Raw genomic sequence first — 17,588 nt, 5'->3', positions numbered from 1 at the left:
ATATTTGTTTCTCTGTAAGAGCAAAACAAATATGAGCTAATACTGCTCAACAATAATCTATTATTATTATTGTATTATTAATGATTTTATTTTGTATTATTTATAGACTTAGAACCAGGTCAAACTCTGTTGCGCTAATGTGGTTTAATATTTGAAATGGATTCAAAGCAAATAACATGGCTAAACTTTAAAGGACAAAATTCTTTGAAAATCCATCAGATTTTTTCTTCCAGTGTTAAAATCAAAATAAAACTATAAAACAAACACACCACATAATAATGAATAAATTCACTTAATACCATATCAGTTCATTGCTTTCCAAGGATTAGGGAAAAGACATTTTTGGAATTTATATTTGCATATTGTTTTTTGCATTTGACTTTTACTTGAGGGGAAGGGATAGCAGTCAGCCCCTCTACCTCATTACTACAACAAGCCAAGAGAGAGGAAAAGACAACAATAATCATGCCAAAACACACGTGGGAATTACTTTTAGGTGTGAAATGGGAAACTGAGACTCCAGAGTTGATATACAGTTTCATGTTTATTAAAATGGGACGGATTTACAGTTTGTACTCTCCATCCACATTGGCATTGATTTAGAAAGCTCAAACAAGTACAAATGCAATATATACATACCAGTAAATACATATATTTATAAAATACAATAGTATTTTTTTTTTTTTTCATTATTTGAAGTGATGGTTATGAGGCCTTTTAAGCAAGCTACACTTGAACTGTTCAGACAGAAAGATGCCGTGGATAAGCTGAGTCAAGCCTACAGAATCTACAATATCCAGATCTCCATGTTAGAAAAATAGTCCCATGTGCGCACAAAAGTTCCCTCACAGAAATGTGTTGCAATTACAGAAGGCTATAGCATCAACAGCACAGGCACCAGAGAAACGAGCAGAACGCACAGCATGAGCACAGAGGAGTTAAAGAATGTCGGACAATTGGGAGGGAGTTCAATTAAACTGAGGAGACCCACCTCGCTGTTCCTTTGGTTTTTGCTTCTGTTGGGTTATTACATTACAAACTGGCAACGCTACAGACCAATTTTCTCTTTTTCAGAACTAAATTGAATGAATATATTGTACAGACTGTAGTGTGTAAAGAGTTAGGATTCGTTTACACCTTTTCTGATCTTAGAGAGTTAGGACAGTAAACAGCTTCTTTTTTTTTTTTTTTATACCTGTAAATCTGAATGGGCACGCTCAGCGAGAGACAGACAGTGGCACGTCTCTAGGCCGAGAGACAAGTGTTACGAAAACACTGAGGTACACGATGACTCAACTTTAGAGTGTATTTTGTGTACAGCAGCTTTTGTCAGGGTTTTCTCTCATTGCTCCGTTATGAAATTCACGCTGCCACCTCAAGTAACAATTTTTCAAAGCGAGATAGTTTGACAAAAACATCTTTTCAGCAAAGCTTCATCTCCGGGGCAGACATTTAGGAATATTCCCTGATTTTTTTTTTTTTTTTTACTGTTCACACGATTTAGCAACACAAACACATTATGCACCTGTCATTAGTTATGTCTGTCTGTGAGAATCACTTATGAGGTCAAAACTGCCCTTTATTGTTATCCAACACGTACACGTCATTCAGAAAAGACTGAATGGATAAAGTGGCGTTCTGTGATGACAAACCCGTAAAGAATTATGGGACGTCTTCGTGATATCATTTTGTTTGTTTCAGTTATTAAGAGGGGTGTCATGGTGAAAAGGTTAAAGCCATAACTCCAGCAGTTATGAGAACAGATGTATCCACAATCAAGCTACATGTTGTTCTTGGGCCATCAGAGCTGTGGATGATACAGGTTTTGGGTTCTCTTTATTTCCCAACATTAAGAAAAATTTTAGGAGTTATGTGCAGTGCAATATCATGCATGATGAGACGGCCGTTTCCTTTGATAATTTGTTACTTTTGTTAGGAATGTGGTAGAAATTCATCCTCTTTCACGTCACCCCTCAACCATTGTACATTTTCATCATTCTGAAGATTCTTTAACAGCACAGTTGACTGTCAAAGCATTTCCTTTTAACCAAGACCAGGGTGTGTGTTAACGGGTTGTGGTGTGGTATCGAAAATACGGAACAGGTTTGGAGGATTTGTTCCAAACAGCTTTATAAGTGTGTGTGTGTGTATGTGTATATCTATCTATCTATCTCCATTATTTAAAAAGCATAGTGTGGGCATTTAGTAGAATGATAAAGAATACCATAAAGTAATTTCCATCATGTTAAACCTGTAGTTCATTTAATTTGTTGTAAACATTTTACAAATTACTGCCATTTTGTGGTCATAATACTTTTTTACAGCTTAAATAAAAATGAACACATCTCTTACATCACAATATGTAAGCTGTGAAAAAAATAACGTAATAACCCACAGTAATGAGGATGATGAATTACAATTATCTCAGGTTTGGAACCAATTACCACCCGAAGACTTCATGCGTCAAATCTCATTTTAAGAATAGAAATCTGGATGTGGCCCTTCTAAATATTATTTAAGTTTGCCACTGACTGACATGTGTTTTGCGTTGATAGGATTTGAATTAACTTTATCAGTATCACTGTCTGTTCCCTAGCCAAAAAAATGGATCTATGAGAGCAGGCGAGCGGTGAAGATCTATCTCGATTTATTTCATTTGTTACTCAAAACAAGACAAAATTTATGGGGCTTGATTTCACATGATTTAATGATACTCTTCATAATGTGCCAACAGGCATTATCAGTAAAAAATATTTGATTTATGCAGGTTTTAGAGGGTCAATTTGATTGGTCCATCATGCACTTTGAGTATTAAATCCCCAGTTACCCATGATTAGTAAAGCAATGTAAGATTTCATGTAGTGTATTTACGCTGTTGTTGATCCACAGACGACACTGAATAACTAACCATCGTAACTAATAGTTTGGGATCAAACGGTTGACCTGAACTACTGTGAATAAAACATCCAGTGCCTTTATGGCTGAGGGGAAATAAAGCAGCAGTGAGACTAGATCCCAGAGAGTAAAATACAGACATAAAAAGACTCCGTTTCCACGTACTGATAAGTCTTTGTAGTATTTCACATTAAAACCTAACAATGCAATGTGCAAGTTAGGACAATATTAATACAATATCCATACGGAGGTGATTAGACCAGCAACTGTAAAAGTGGTAATATTGTGCATGCTTATTCAAATATTGTGTGTTCTGGAGTTCAAGCAGTTTCTCAAATTCAGGTTTAAAACCGTTCAAGCCAAGACGATGACCGGTTCAGCACTGAACCCACCGATAAGCACAGGCGCCTGTCTTGAATGAATTCTCGGTTTAAATGGATTAAAGGGTCGGGTGAATGAATCAGCTGTTGTTTCTTACTTGTTAAAAAAAAAGCAAAACTTGCTGTCTGACGGTGTGGTATAATTGCGTCACAGGAATATATATATACACTGTAGATGAAATCATCCGTTTCTCCCGTGCGCTCTCCCACACGTACACACTCGCACAGCTTTCTTTGTGTTTCTCATCAACTCCATAGCAGACTCTACTATGGCAATGGGTCTTGTGTGCTTTTTGTTATCCCCACAGTCCTCAGCATGTCCTGCTTTTGTTTGGTTGCCTTTGATCCCCATAGCTTCAAGTGTCAAGTCTCACGTGTGGTTACTGCTATTAGTTAACCGTCTCTTTGTGGGAGAGTCTCTCACTCTCTGGGCGACACAGTGAGTATGGACAGGCACTCCACCCGGCAGACACACCACGTCAGGCTCACTGAAGGTGTTGTGGCACAGGTGGCATCCTTTCTTTTCAGACACAAAGACTGGTTTCTTCCGGTCTTTCAACTGAGGAGAAAATACATGAAAGTAGAGTAACAGTGACTTAAAAGCAGTAGTGAGCACAAAGAGAACACTCCGGTGTTAAAATTACATGAAAATGGAATAATCAAATGATATGGTTAAGACAATAAATGCTTACTTCTCAGAATGTGTTAATACCAACAATATTTGTCCTTCTGTTTTTAGAGGACATGTTTCTTTTGCTGGATAACGTACATCACTCGCTCCCTTATATGCTTCATCTGTTTGAGAAACCTAGTTATATTTGCTAGTTATAAAATAAAATCCAAATTCATAAATCTGATTTAAGAATGATGCAATCAGATCTCACTCAATGGAGTAATCTGCCAATTCAAATGTCTGGTCAAATTTCAACCATTCAGATCAACAACTTACCAACAATTATTGATTTGTTCTGCCCCCCCCCCCACACTATCATTTATGACAACTAGAAGCATCACATCTCCTGATCTGAGGAGATGGAACTAGCAAATGTTTGGAAAAATAACTAAAACCATTACTCAATAATAACAAAAATAGTTGCATATTAATTTCCTGTTGATCACTACAGTATATTTATTAAACGACTAATCAAGGCAGCTCTGGTTTACTAAGGATTGCTCCAATCTATTGGAGAAGTTTTGGGGGATCTATAACTTTGCCTTTAAAACAAGTACTCGTTTATGTTAACATTATCAGTATTAGTGCCGTCAATCCTTTCTGAAACTAATGCCGTTTTATCCCTTAAAAAAATAAAAATAAAAAAATTGGTCACAAAACAAAAATCACAATCTAAAAAAGTATGGTGTCAAGCCTTTAAAAACAACACACAACAAGTATAGCAGTTAGAGGAAGATGTAAAGACTCACCCGGTCATGCAGCAGTTGAAGGTTTTCAGAGTGGGCTAGCCCCAGAGCAATCTGGGAGGTGCGGCAGGCATGCATACTGGCCCGGATGGCTCGACCCAGAAAGGGCCGCAGCAGCTGCAGTGACCAGCCCTCGGGGAGCATGCGCAGGACACGGACTGCATCAAACACCTCGCCGTGCCGATTTAGTAGGTCCACTGCCGCCATCTCCAGGTCTCCACCTCCTGCTGCAGTCTGGGGTTTTCCAGAAAGGTTTGTGTCTAGATACACCCCCAAGAGCAGGTGAAATAGCTGCTGTCGGTACGCAGAATCCCGACAGGAAGAGGCCCATGTACAGAAGGCCTCAGCAGATGGGAAGTCTCTCAGCTTGTGAACCAAGATATGCAGTGCTTTATCATGCTCCTCCAGTTTTCCATGTAGTGTTGCACGCTCTAGCAGCAGTTGTTCACAGTCCTCCATCTTACCTAAACAAAGCAGAAGGACATGACACATTAAGGCTCAAACGCTGCATAATGATCTCTCATTGTGACTTTGGAGAATCACACCTTGCTATCTAGGATTTTCCAGTCATTTTTAAACCCAGACCCAACGTCTGCATTTATGATGCTACAATCTGTCATACAAGATGTGTTAAGTCTAAGATGACACGGTTAACGACTGTACTATATCAAGCTAAACGTCATTACAATTAAAATCACTTTGACCCTCAAAGATCTGATTAAAATGCTGCAAGCATTCAAAGTTTGTACAAAAATAGATCCATGGATCGATCCATCGTAAAAAATAAAGATATTCAAGTGTAGTGGCATTTTCAGACTTGTGACTCACCTAAAAGAAACTGTGCACGGTATAGATTGGACTCCCTGAGCAGGGCTTGGAGCCTCTCTCTAGCTCTGGAGAGCTTCTGCTCATCTGTTGGCGACTCCAACAGCAGTGACAAGACCCTCTCCAGGTACAACACGGCCAGGTGTGTGTGGAACTTCTCCTTCTGCATCCACAAACACACACATCCACAACCATCTGAATTCAATAAACCTTCCGTTAGGAGGGTTCTTTGATAAAATAGCAGAAACGGTTGTCCTGAAAAGACTATGTTCACATGGATAGCAAATTGCAATACTTAGATATTAACTTGATTAATCAGCATTTTTCTAATTACCTTAATCTGAAGAGTTATTAAAGAAGTACATCACAAAAGAACATAAAACAGAAAGACACCATACCAACAGGAGAATGAGAAAGGCGGTTATTCTCTATCTACTACAATGGAGCGTCTCAGTAACCAACAGATCAGACTGTGGTTGTACTGTTCTCAGTGTGAATCAGTGTAACTGTGAGCAGGGCACTCCTGAAAAAGAGCAATGCGCTACTGTAAGTGAAATTACCTTGGTTATTTTTTTTTAACTAATGCAAACATCCTTTTTCTTAATTACTTATGTTGCACGACTCCTGGGAGAAGGAAGGCAGAAATTGAAGGTGTACATACGAGGGATGTGCATCTCTGGTCTGAGGCTGATGTGCTATGGATCTGTATCTGTATTAATGTATCTGATCGTGATGCACACGATCAGATACATTAAAGATAAATACTGTATGCAGCAAACACTGATGAGATACGATTCCTCCCCTATTACGATACAGTGCGATTCAACACAATGTGATTCAACACAATGCGAGTAGGGCTGGGTACCGAACATCAATACTTTTATGGCACCGAAAAAAATCCAATCCTATGAGTATTGAAAAAAATATTTATCTTTCGGTGCCAAATTTCAGTTCCAAAAGCGTATGAGCGCAAGCTTATCTGTCCTCTCTGCATATTGACACAGAGCGGAGCTCACACACTCACACACACACACACTAAACTGTCTGCAGTTTTGTTGAAGTCACAGAGAGTCACGGTTGGTTTCAAGTGTGGTTACAGTTTTTTTAAACTTCACGCAGCCCTCGTTTGCTGCGATATGATATTAATGGCGAGCCGAAAGCGGTCGCGGTGCTGTTGACGTTACACTTCCTCTTATTAAACAAGCAGACACAAAAGTGGCTTCTCTGCCCTGATGACTGACTGACAGACTGAGCTTGCAAGGCAAATCACTTTTAATAAGGTTACTCCGAGTGAGCACTTTACCAGAATTTTTTATTTTGATAACTGTTTTGATCCACAATTAAGGTGGAAAATAAAAGCTTTGTGTTTAATGTATTTTTGTTGATGTTGAAATGGATTTAAAAACATATGGTATCTAAAAAAGTAGCGTTAGGAACCGGTATCGAAACTGAGGTATCGAAATTGGCACCGGATCGAAAGATTTTGAACGATACCCAGCCCTAAATGCGAGGCAAAATAATACGATGCTATGCAGTTTAATATGGTACAGAGAGTTTGATGTTATGTCTTTAGTTCTTCTGAAACAAACAAATTATGTTGGTAAGCAGCCTGCACTGCACTTTCATAACTTGGCAGAAACACTTTCACTTCCATTAAAGGCGTATTAATAGCATATTTAGTCTATGAAGAACAAATTTGATAATATATTGACAGAAATTCTGTTAATATATCCTAATCAATCAGAATTCTCTCTACTTTTACTTGACTTCCTTTCTCAAATGGTAGCCCAATTTTGATGTAAGCCAATGTGAAGCTCTACAAAATCGTGGTGAATCTTCCCATCCCTAGTACGTACATACTCTTTAAAGGCAACCTAGCTCTCAGGTCAGGATTGTAGGAGGAAGTCAAGGGACAGTGCTAACCACTGAGACCATCTTCATAGTCTGCTGCAGTCAATGTATATCCGCAATTCAGTACTTTGGAGAACTGATACTGCAGGGACATTCTTCTAATGATTCCTGCTAGCATGCAGGGAGGTTAGTGTTTGGATCAGCTACCACACAGCATCTCTGGGGCGAGAACACATTGTGTGTGTTGCTCAGGGACACTGAAACAGAGCCAATCACTTGTTGAACACCAAGACCTGAACCAGGGTCCCCCAGGTCTCTCTAACCACAAAGCCACAGCTGATCATTTTATTGTACCTTTGTCCTTCTCTCCAGCACCAGGTGCTCCAGGTAGAGAAGCAGCGCCTGGCTGTGCTTTCCCAGGTAAGTGATGACATCATCAGGGTTCAGTTCGGACAGATCTTTGCTGGCAGGCCTTTTGGTAAAAATGTGGACACCTATCTATGAACAAAAAAGAAAGGCTAGGTTACCACTCTAGCAGTACAACGTCATGCAAAATATGGGACGATTATGCCAGAGAATTATGTGAAAATGTCACAAGACATTGTTTTGCAAAAAAAAAAAAAAAAAAAAGGCATATTAAGTCTATCTGCTTCTTCTATTTAAGCCGTACATGAACGGAGTTGAATGGTGGTATGCACTCACCTTAAAGATTATTAGGAACACCTGTAAGATTTCTCATTAATGCAATTATCTAAACAACCAATCACATGGCAGCTTCTTCAATGCATTTAGGGGTGTCGTCCAGGTCTAGACAATCTCCTGAACTCCAAAATGAATGTCAGAATGGGAAAGAAAGGTGATCTAAGCAACTTTGAGCGTGGTATGGTTGTTGGTGCCAGACGAGCTGATCTGAGTATTTCCCAATCTGCTCAGTTACTTCGATTTTCACGCACAACCATTTCTAGGGATTACAAAGAATGGTCTGAAAAAGGAAAAACATCCAGGATGCAGCAGTCCTCTGGGCGAAAATGCCTTGCTGATGCTAGAGGTCAGAGGAGAATGGGCCGACTGATTCCAGCTGATAGAAGATCAACTTTGACTCAAATAACCACTCGTTACAACCGAGGTATGCAGCAAAGCATTTGTGAAGCCACAACACGAACAACCTTGAGGTGGATGGGCTACACCAGCAGAAGACCCCACCGGGTACCACTCATCTCCACTGAAAATAGGAAAATGAGGCTACAATTTGCACGAGCTCACCAAAATTGGACAGTTGAAGACTGTAAAAATGTTGCCTGGTCTGAGGAGTCTCGATTTCTGTTGAGACATTCAGATGGTAGAGTCAGAATTTGGCGTAAACAGAATGAGAACATGGATCCGTCATGCCTTGTTACCACTGGGCAGGCTGCTGGTGGTGATGTAATGGTGTGGGGAATGTTTTCTTGGCACACTTTAGGCCCCTTAGTACCAATTGGGCATCGTTTAAATGCCACAGCCTACCTGAGCATTGTTTCTGACCATGTCCATCCCTTTATGACCACCATGTACCCATCCTCTGATGGCTACTTCCAGCAGGATAATGCACCATGTCACAAAGCTTGAATCATTTCAAATTGGTTTCTTGAACATGACAATGAGTTCACTGTACTAAAATGGCCCCCACAGTCACCAGATCTCAACCCAATAGAACATCTTTGGGATGTGGTGGAACGGAAGCTTCGTGCCCTGGATGTGCATCCCACAAATCTCCATCAACTGCAAGATGTTCTCCTATCAATATGGGCCAACATTTCTAAAGAATGCTTCCAGCACCTTGTTGAATCAATGCCACCAAGAATTAAGGCAGTTCTGAAGGTGAAAGGGGGTCAAACACTGTTTTAGTAGGGTGTTCCTAATAATCCTTTAGGTGAGTGTATATGAGGGAGATCAATAGGAATTTCTTTTTATATAATAAGGACCTGAAGAAATGGCTTGCGAGAGATCACATCGCTTCTTACTGTCTTGTTTTGCATTAAAGATACATGGACAGTAGAGAATTGTTACTCGTTTTTAACTTTATATAATTACACCTATGTGCTGTGGTACGTTTTATTGTAATTTTTTAATTTGCAGGGTTTTTTCTGTTACTTGGTAGGCAGTGATTTAATTAATTAAGTGAAATTTAAATGAAATAAAAAGGTCATTTGAAATAATTTAAGGTCCTGGTAACCTACGGTGGGATCCTTCTGCAAGGCCCAGTCTGCATACTTCCATACGAGGTCCAGGTTGGAACAGGAGTAGAGAAAGTCCACGATGTACTCATAAAGGTCAGATCTTGTGGAGTCCTGCAGATCCCCGTCTACCACTCGAATCCACAACTGTCAGAAAAATAGAGGTAATACGTGAAGTTCCTAAACATTATGTTGGCGCAGATTCTTCTGTGAGAAATTATATATAATTTTAGGCATACCTGAAGTGCTGCTGAATCCTGACCATTATAATGATAGAGCAGCCCAAGTGCAAAATATCTAGAAGGGAAAAAAGACTGAATGAAGCAAAGCCTCTCCCTCGAGAATCTTTGTTTTGTACAAAGTAATTAAATTGGCTTGACTAAACTAGACAGTATTAAAGCTCACCGTCTCAATCATCTCAGTTGCAAAAATATACTGATTCCCAGTGTCTGCAATTTTCCAACAATTTTTTTGTCTTCATCATCATGATATGACACAAATTGAAACTACCAATTTACCCTAATCACTCTTTACAAGCAGTGCAGGTAACTTTCAAGAGAATGAAGTGAATGTGTGGATGGTGTTTCAGATTAATTCTATTTGTGTGTCCATTCCAATAATTGCGCTTTTACAGATATGAAGGCTCTTGAAACTATAAAATGTCTGCATGTTAAAATGCAGTGATCTCCCGTGTGTTTTTCATGTTATATTAACTTCGTCTTAAAAAAGAAGCAACTCAAAACCAAAAATGACAATATACACACTTGTGATATTTCTCCAGCCATGGAAGGCTGTCTGCTAGTTGGCAGGCATTGTCAGAAGCTAGCAGATCTAGAAGGCTGTCATGATCCTGTTCAGCATACAGCTTTAACAGTGCAGTGTCCACGTCCTCTTTACAGCCATTGGCCACCTCTGTGCTTCGTACCTGCGTGTGGAGGAAAAAAACACATTAAGTAGGTATTACAAGGACAGTATTACAAGGACTTCTGACAGGTGAACTCACTGCAAAACTATGGGTAAATAAAAATGATTTTTTACTGCATTTACCTCTCCTAAATAACTGATAAGGAATTTCTTGCATCGCAGCACTTTTTCCTGGTCGCCCTGTGCCAGGTGGTTGAGATCTGCAAACTCGTGGAGAGGAGGATGGCAGCGTGTGAATGAAGAGGAAGCTGGCAGCAGCAGTGGGTAGAGAGATATCAGCTCCCGCACATCCAGCTGACCCTTCCTGCAAAAAAGTTTTTTTAAACGCTAATGAGTGAAGCAATCAAAGCCAGATTCTAGAGGAACTAGAAAGCAGCCATAGGACGCACACGATACATCATAGCGGCACAACCTTCAACATTTGTTATAACATTTACAATAGAAAATGTTTTTTCAACGTGCATTGGTATGGCATAAAAGTACACATTGATAGATCATTAAAAAAAGCGGCCGAGCGAGCGAGCGAGCGAGAGAGAGAGCTCTGTGATTTACTTTTGTCGGGTCTGCTTCGTGGAATGGATGATTAAGTTAGACTCCATGTTTTCTGTTGAGATGCTAAAGCACTGACGTCGTGCTATTATCGTGGTAAGCTAGTGTGATTTTGCAGTAGACACACTGTACAGAGTTTTAGTTTTAATTACGTTTGAACGGATTCCAAACTTTGGACACTTTGTCGTTTTCTCCAGCCTGTCTCTTCTCTTAGCCCCTCGCTATTTACGCTCTGGCACGTGTCGCCAGCAGCAGACTGAGCCGCGTCTGTGCGACAGTAATAATGCTCCGTGCGGAAACACCGTCCGTCAGCCATACAACGTTGGTAACATTGATTTAACGAAGCAAGTTATTTTGCATCGAGGATTTTTTGTAATCGAATTATTCGAGGAATCGTTTTAGCCCTATTTCAAACAAATGAGACTAGCTGTATGTGACAAAAAATGTTGTAGCCTAAAAAACGCGCGACATCGCTTAGAGTACCTTTAAGTCATATGAATTCATTTAACAGACTATGAAAAGACGGACAGATTGGAATTGGAAAACATGAATGGGGTGACTTGATTGCTCTTCAAGGTGTAACAATTTATTCCAACAGTGACTTCAATTCAAGTCTTACAATGACCACAGCTCAACATGTACTGGTGTGTGAGGGTCAGTAATATTAGTTAGAAAACAAAAATAAACACTCTACTGCTATATTAATCACTAAAAGACTAAATATTTATGTATGTGGTAACATAAGGCTTTTCTAGGAAAACCTTGGGCCTGAATGGTATTTGCTGGACTCAAGCCACAGACAGTTTAATCCCATGACAAAACAAAGCAGTTTAACAAACAAACTAACACTGACTCTTACCTGAAGTGTTCTTTTGCTTCTAGAAACTGAAGCTGGCCAAACTGTATGAAACCTGCTTGCTGGAGAATTCTTTTGTGCAAAATCTGTACATGCAGAAAGTGACAATATATGAGACAATTGTGTTTTTTTTGGTTTAGAGATATACTGACAGTTATTTAATAGTTTACATTAAAGATCTCAGCCCAGACAAAGTAATCATAGTATCATTGAATATTAGCGATACAAGTAACATTGTATGGTCGACTAATCAGACATATTGTCATCTTTTTGACATATTTCAGTCAAAACAACACACTGTTTGTTACCTGGTACTTGTCTTTGGGAATATTTTGCTGTGCTCCCTCTGTGAGGAGGAGTGCCTCCTCCACTCTGTGACTGGCCAGTAAGTCCTGGATCTGTCTCTCCAGCGGCAGAGGTACCAGGACATACACTGCCTTAGTGGAAGCCAGAATGACCCTTCCTAAAACACACAGCACTCACAGGTCAGAACATCAACACTCTCAAGCAGCCAGAAATATCCATAATGATATCACAAGTTACTTGAATATAAACAACCAACAGTCTCGGTTTCATTTTAATCCTGTGGCTTACACCTTTAAAACATCTTTAGTTCTGGAAAGAGACTTCTTCATGTGTTCAGCTTTAGTTGCTTATCGGTTGTTGAAGAGAAAGATTCTCTGTAATAGGAAAAGGTTGCTAGTGCTCCACATCCCATTAAGAATCAAGACCCCAGTGCATGCGACGTTGGAAGTAGAGGTGAGGCAGCACCACTATCGGCAGCTTCCCTTTACTGCACCAAATGGTTTATTTTTAAGAATTGATGCTTACATTTGCTTCTGTCATTCATATTTCCTTACAACATAAATATATGCTTTTACAGCCTAGTGATGTGATTGTCAGAAATGATAAGCCTATCTCCTCATGTGCGCATGCTGTTTTTTTTATTAAAAGATTTTTAAAGATATTGATATAGCAAATCTTAATAAGCGTCAGCTGCCAGCCAAACAGCTCATTGACCCATTTATGTCAAAGCTGGCTACTTGATATTAATTTTTGATTCTGATAAAATTAATTTAAATTAACAAGTTGGAATTCTAACCTCTAGCCTCCTTGCACAGACAGGGAACATCTTCATTAGACGGGATACTTCACAAAACACAGGTGGCAGCAACTTGACGATGACGCAGCATTTAAAAAGGCATCTGAAAAGCACTGCATTTTCTGTAAATGCCACACACGTTTTTGGGGTTTAATGAATTAGCCTGTCTTAATTTACATCTTTTTACTGCAGACCCATCTCTAAGATACATTGCAAACAGTGGGGTTTTGTAGTTTTTCTAACGTTACTAGTTGTTGCAACAGCATTTGAAGAAAAAAAAAAAAAAACTACAAAGTTTGCTAGGCCAAAAACAACGTTAATCTTGCGATAAAAAAAAGGTGGCCGTTATAATGGGTTTGCGTTAATAACGCATTCAACTGACAGCACTAGTTTCTAGTAAAACAATACATTAACCATCATTGTGGCATGTCTTAATAAACCTTACATTGAAGGTGTCAAATAAATTAAAAAAATAAGGTCCGATGATTCTTAATTACAAAAGATCTGATCCGTTAGGAATAGCCATGGTTTTAAATATTAACAGATATTTAGAGACTGTGTTGACTAAAACGCACAAGAAGCCTAATTCTCCTTTACAGTAGGTGTTTACAATCGGGGAGGCAAACTCATTAAAATATGCAATAATTAAGATCAGTAATGTTACTACTGTATACGGTATCTTTTGTCCTTTTTATTGTAATTTCTACCTGCCTAATGGACTACAGATGGAAATTAGCCCTTGGGCTACAATCTGGCACATTTACGTGTACTGCTGTACATGTTCATCAAATGTGCATTGTCATGAAATAATAAATAAAATAAAATAAAAGTGTATTTGATGGAATTGTGGCATTAGAATGTGCCAGAGGCCAACAGATTTGGGCTTTTACGGCCAAAACTTTTCTCCAGAGGTGGTATGCCCCCAGACCTTCCAGAAAGAAATTCAACGTCCCTGGCCCAGTGTGCAGCTCTATCTGGCTTTCAGACTCTTTCTGGTAAAAAGGTTTTGGTTTCTCAGTACAGCAAACCAAAGCCAAATCTCTTTCCATCCCTGAACCATTTATTAACAGAGGCCTGTTTTCCAATCCATTGTTCACATATCTGCATTCAATAAGGACGCACTTGACAGTTGAAGACACATAATTTATATCTATTTTCTATAATCTATATGGGATGGGAACTCTGCCGTTTGACAAAAGTCAAGTCAACTTCAAGTGAAGTGAAGTGATTATTATTAAAAGGGACTTTGTTGACTTTTGTCACCATTAAATGTGTTACAGCCTATATAAATAATGGCAAAAATGAATCAATTAGGGAATCACTTCTTCTGATTTCTTTGGTAAATGGTTGGTTTCATTAGACGACATAGGTTGAAAATCCTTGAGAAAGCAATAAGTGAGGATACCTTCAAAGTCTTGCAGAATGTGTCCATCCCTGAATGAAAGGGTCTGTTTTAGCTGTTGGTCCAACATGCTGTGGATGGTGATGAAGCTTTCATCCAAAGCCACCACGTACGGAAAACACACAGCAGCACCAATCACGCTCTCGGACCAGTTGACCGGAGCCCGCTGAGATACCCCTTCTGCATTGGCAAACATTCCTGGAGGGGGATGTGGAGAGATAGCTTCTCAAAAACGTAACAGCAGATGCACACAGGCTGTAAGACGGTTAGGTTAGCCTGTTTTGACGATACATAGACTACATGATAAATATTGTAAGTTAATCTAAAAAAATTTTTTTAAATGAAACAAGTAATACAAAAATAAAACTAAGTAAATTTTTTTTTGGACCTTTTTAATACCCCATAGAACGCAATTTAATATTTATTTAATAAGTTGCAATGGAGAACAATGGAGAACCTGTAGGGACAATAAGGCCTACGGTTATCTTGGACATTTACATTTTTTGTCAGGACTTTCCTGCTGTAAAAGAACAATAATTCTTAGTTATATCATTAATCCATAAACGTGACTTGGATGCAAACAAATGGCAGAAAATGGATGGATGGATTAACCAATGAAATATTAGCCTGATTAGTTAATTTAATGCCTGCCAAAGTTGACAGACATACCAAGAAAAAATATTCAGCTTTGTAAATAATGTTAAGACTTTTTAATACCTACTAAGGCCTTTTTTTTTTTTTTTTTTGGGGAACTCAAATGCAATGCATTTAAAGAGCTGCAGACCCAGTTTTTGCCCCAACCTACCCAGACCACCAGGTGCTGCTAAGAGGAACTCCTCCCTGCCGATCCTCTTCACAATGGGTCTCCTCTCTTCACTGTTGTAAGGAAAGAGGTCTTGGGAGGCTCCTGTGTTGTAGTTCAGAATCATGTACTGTGTAGCCAGGGCCAGGCACAAGAAGTACCCGTCAACACTGACGGCACAGGGCTGCTCAGGAGTGGTCACCTCTTTGACCAGCTGCACTCTGTCCTCATACACCATGTAAATCTGCACCGTCCGCCGCTTGGAGGAGAGCACACCCATTTCCACACAGAACGGATCACCGTTCACTGGGTTCTCATTAATGCAGAACGCTGTCACACCTCTGATCTTGGCTCCTCCCCCTGCCGCCGAGGGCACGGTCTCCAGTGTCACCATGTCAACCAGGAAGACAATTCCATCGCAAAGTACTATCAAACGCTCCAAAGCGGAGGCAGCACGCAGCTCAGCAACTGGTTTCTTGAGGCCCAGATATTTGTGCAGCAGCTTCTGAGCCGAGTAACTCAGTTTTCCTTTGGAGGAAGTGACCTCGTCCAGCAGGAAGTGGTGGATGAAGCAGTCATTGGTACCCATGTACAAGTGCTTTCCACAGCATTCAATGCACTCGATGTTGATGCGAGCCTTGTCGCCCATGAGGAGATCTCGCTCCACAGCGGGGACAAGCTCAAAAGCCTTCACACTCATCTCAGCCAAGGCATCTACACTAGATGATACAAAACAGACAAGCCTCAACAAAACTGCAGACAAATTAAATAATCAAGTTGAGAGTATACCGCAAAACATTTTCTCATGATACACTGTTAAATCAGCGGCAATAAGCTAAATCTCAGAAATAGGATATACTGAGACATGGGGTGTCCCCCATTCACGAGAAAACTCTGTATATATTCTGCTTTTAGACTTTTGCTCATTTCTGAGCAAAAGTCTCACTCCTAAATAATAACAACACACATGAGGTTGAGCCCTAAAAATGCCCAAATGCAGCCTTATATAGAACCTCACCAGCATGGCTGTGGAATGAGGACTGTATATTCCATAACATGTTTAGAAATTAGGCATATCACTTAGCTCTGGGTTTGTTAAGGACTTACCATCAACATATTCAAGTGGTGTTTGTTTAATAAGTTTATATTTGACACATACATACTCTGTATTGTGCTTTGCTTGCTTTTTGTTTCGTTATTTCTTGCCCTGAGACGCAAGTAGAGTCGGGGTCTGTGACACTTCAATACAAATTCTACTAATGGCCTAGCCGCCATGGTCATACATATAATTGATTACTGGTGTGTGTTTCTTTCCTTAGCCATGAACATTAAAGATATATTCAATGTCTGTCCCGTTATGGTAACATAACTCCTTCCCTATATAGCTAATAGCTTATTCACATCCTTACCAATATCTCCTGTGTTATGTCATGAAGCTAAGTTAGTCCTCTTTCCTAGACAGTATTCACGTTAAGTATAGTTACGGTTTATTATCAACAGGTCTGGAAAACATTAGCTAACATACGCTCATGTAACGTTAACGTTGCTAAAGTGGTGACAGCTAGCTAGCTAACAAGCTAACGACGTTAACGCCAGCTAACTTGGCAAACCCACAGAGGCTAACGGCGGTAGCAAAACAAAGTTAACTGTTAACAGTGGCTGACAGGAGGTAGAATATTTTGTTCGCAGGCTAATGTAGATTAAGCATGTGAGGAAGTCATGGTCATAACGTTATATAAATTGATTATACTAGGCAGCTTCTGGACCAACTAGCTAGGCTTATGTTAGCTGAAAGACACCAGTGATGCCAATGCTATCAAGCTAATTAACGCTAAGCGAGACTTTCAATGTGGCTGAAGTAAAGTAGGGCTTATTTATAATGTGTCTCTGTCCGAAGAAAACCAACCTAGGTTTCAACCGGTCTCCCCTCCCTTGAGATGATGCTCTGCGTACTAGCTAACTCCCTCCTGGAGCTGTTGGCGTTAGCATAGCTTAACGTTAACGTTACCTACCTACCGCTACACACAGCGCTCAGGACGGCAGGCCAGCGTGACCGAATCACCACAAACAGGCGAACTACTCCAAAAACAGCCGCCACGACATATATTTACAGTCAGACATTAATATGGCCATTACGCTAGGGGCGGCACCGACAGGCGGAAAATACGGCTTCAAGGAGCGTTAGGTCTTCCTTGTCCAGGATAACACGCCGCCCATTTGCGCTGCACTCCTGCTGGTTGCAGGTGATGCGTTCAAAACCGTCAAGCAAGAAGCAAAATTGTAGGATTTCTAATCACATTTTAAATTCAATACGACCAAAAAATATGAATATGTTTGTAACATTATCTTCCTCAAGGTTTAGTGCAAATG

The 17,588-nt window shown here is 39.9% G+C and overlaps 1 protein-coding gene across 5 annotated transcripts; it reads right to left on the bottom strand.

Annotated features, from left to right (window-relative positions):
• Positions 1-525: 525 nt before the first annotated feature.
• On the bottom strand, positions 526-17,498 carry tgfbrap1 (transforming growth factor, beta receptor associated protein 1). Of its 5 annotated transcripts, none has more exons than XM_039794334.1 (13): positions 17,125-17,498; positions 15,222-15,937; positions 14,420-14,614; positions 12,221-12,375; positions 11,916-11,998; positions 10,631-10,811; positions 10,348-10,508; positions 9,823-9,880; positions 9,587-9,730; positions 7,725-7,868; positions 5,523-5,682; positions 4,698-5,158; positions 526-3,834 (listed from the first exon to the last, which is right to left on the bottom strand). In XM_039794334.1, exons 2-13 carry the CDS (start codon positions 15,916-15,918, stop codon positions 3,646-3,648), a joined length of 2,628 nt encoding a protein of 875 aa, XP_039650268.1. In that variant the 5' UTR covers positions 15,919-15,937; positions 17,125-17,498; the 3' UTR covers positions 526-3,645. The 5 variants fall into 5 exon arrangements, with proteins under 5 accessions (XP_039650268.1, XP_039650267.1, XP_039650271.1 ...); XM_039794333.1 differs by having other exon boundaries at positions 17,231-17,498; XM_039794337.1 differs by having other exon boundaries at positions 15,222-15,932; positions 17,231-17,498.
• Between the last annotated feature and the right edge of the window lie 90 nt (positions 17,499-17,588).

Source organism: Perca fluviatilis, chromosome 3 (genome assembly GCF_010015445.1).
Source record: "Perca fluviatilis chromosome 3, GENO_Pfluv_1.0, whole genome shotgun sequence".
NCBI lineage: Eukaryota > Metazoa > Chordata > Actinopteri > Perciformes > Percidae > Perca > Perca fluviatilis.
The sequence above is the reverse complement of the archived record's forward strand: the minus strand, read 5'-3'. Positions and strand labels throughout refer to the sequence as shown.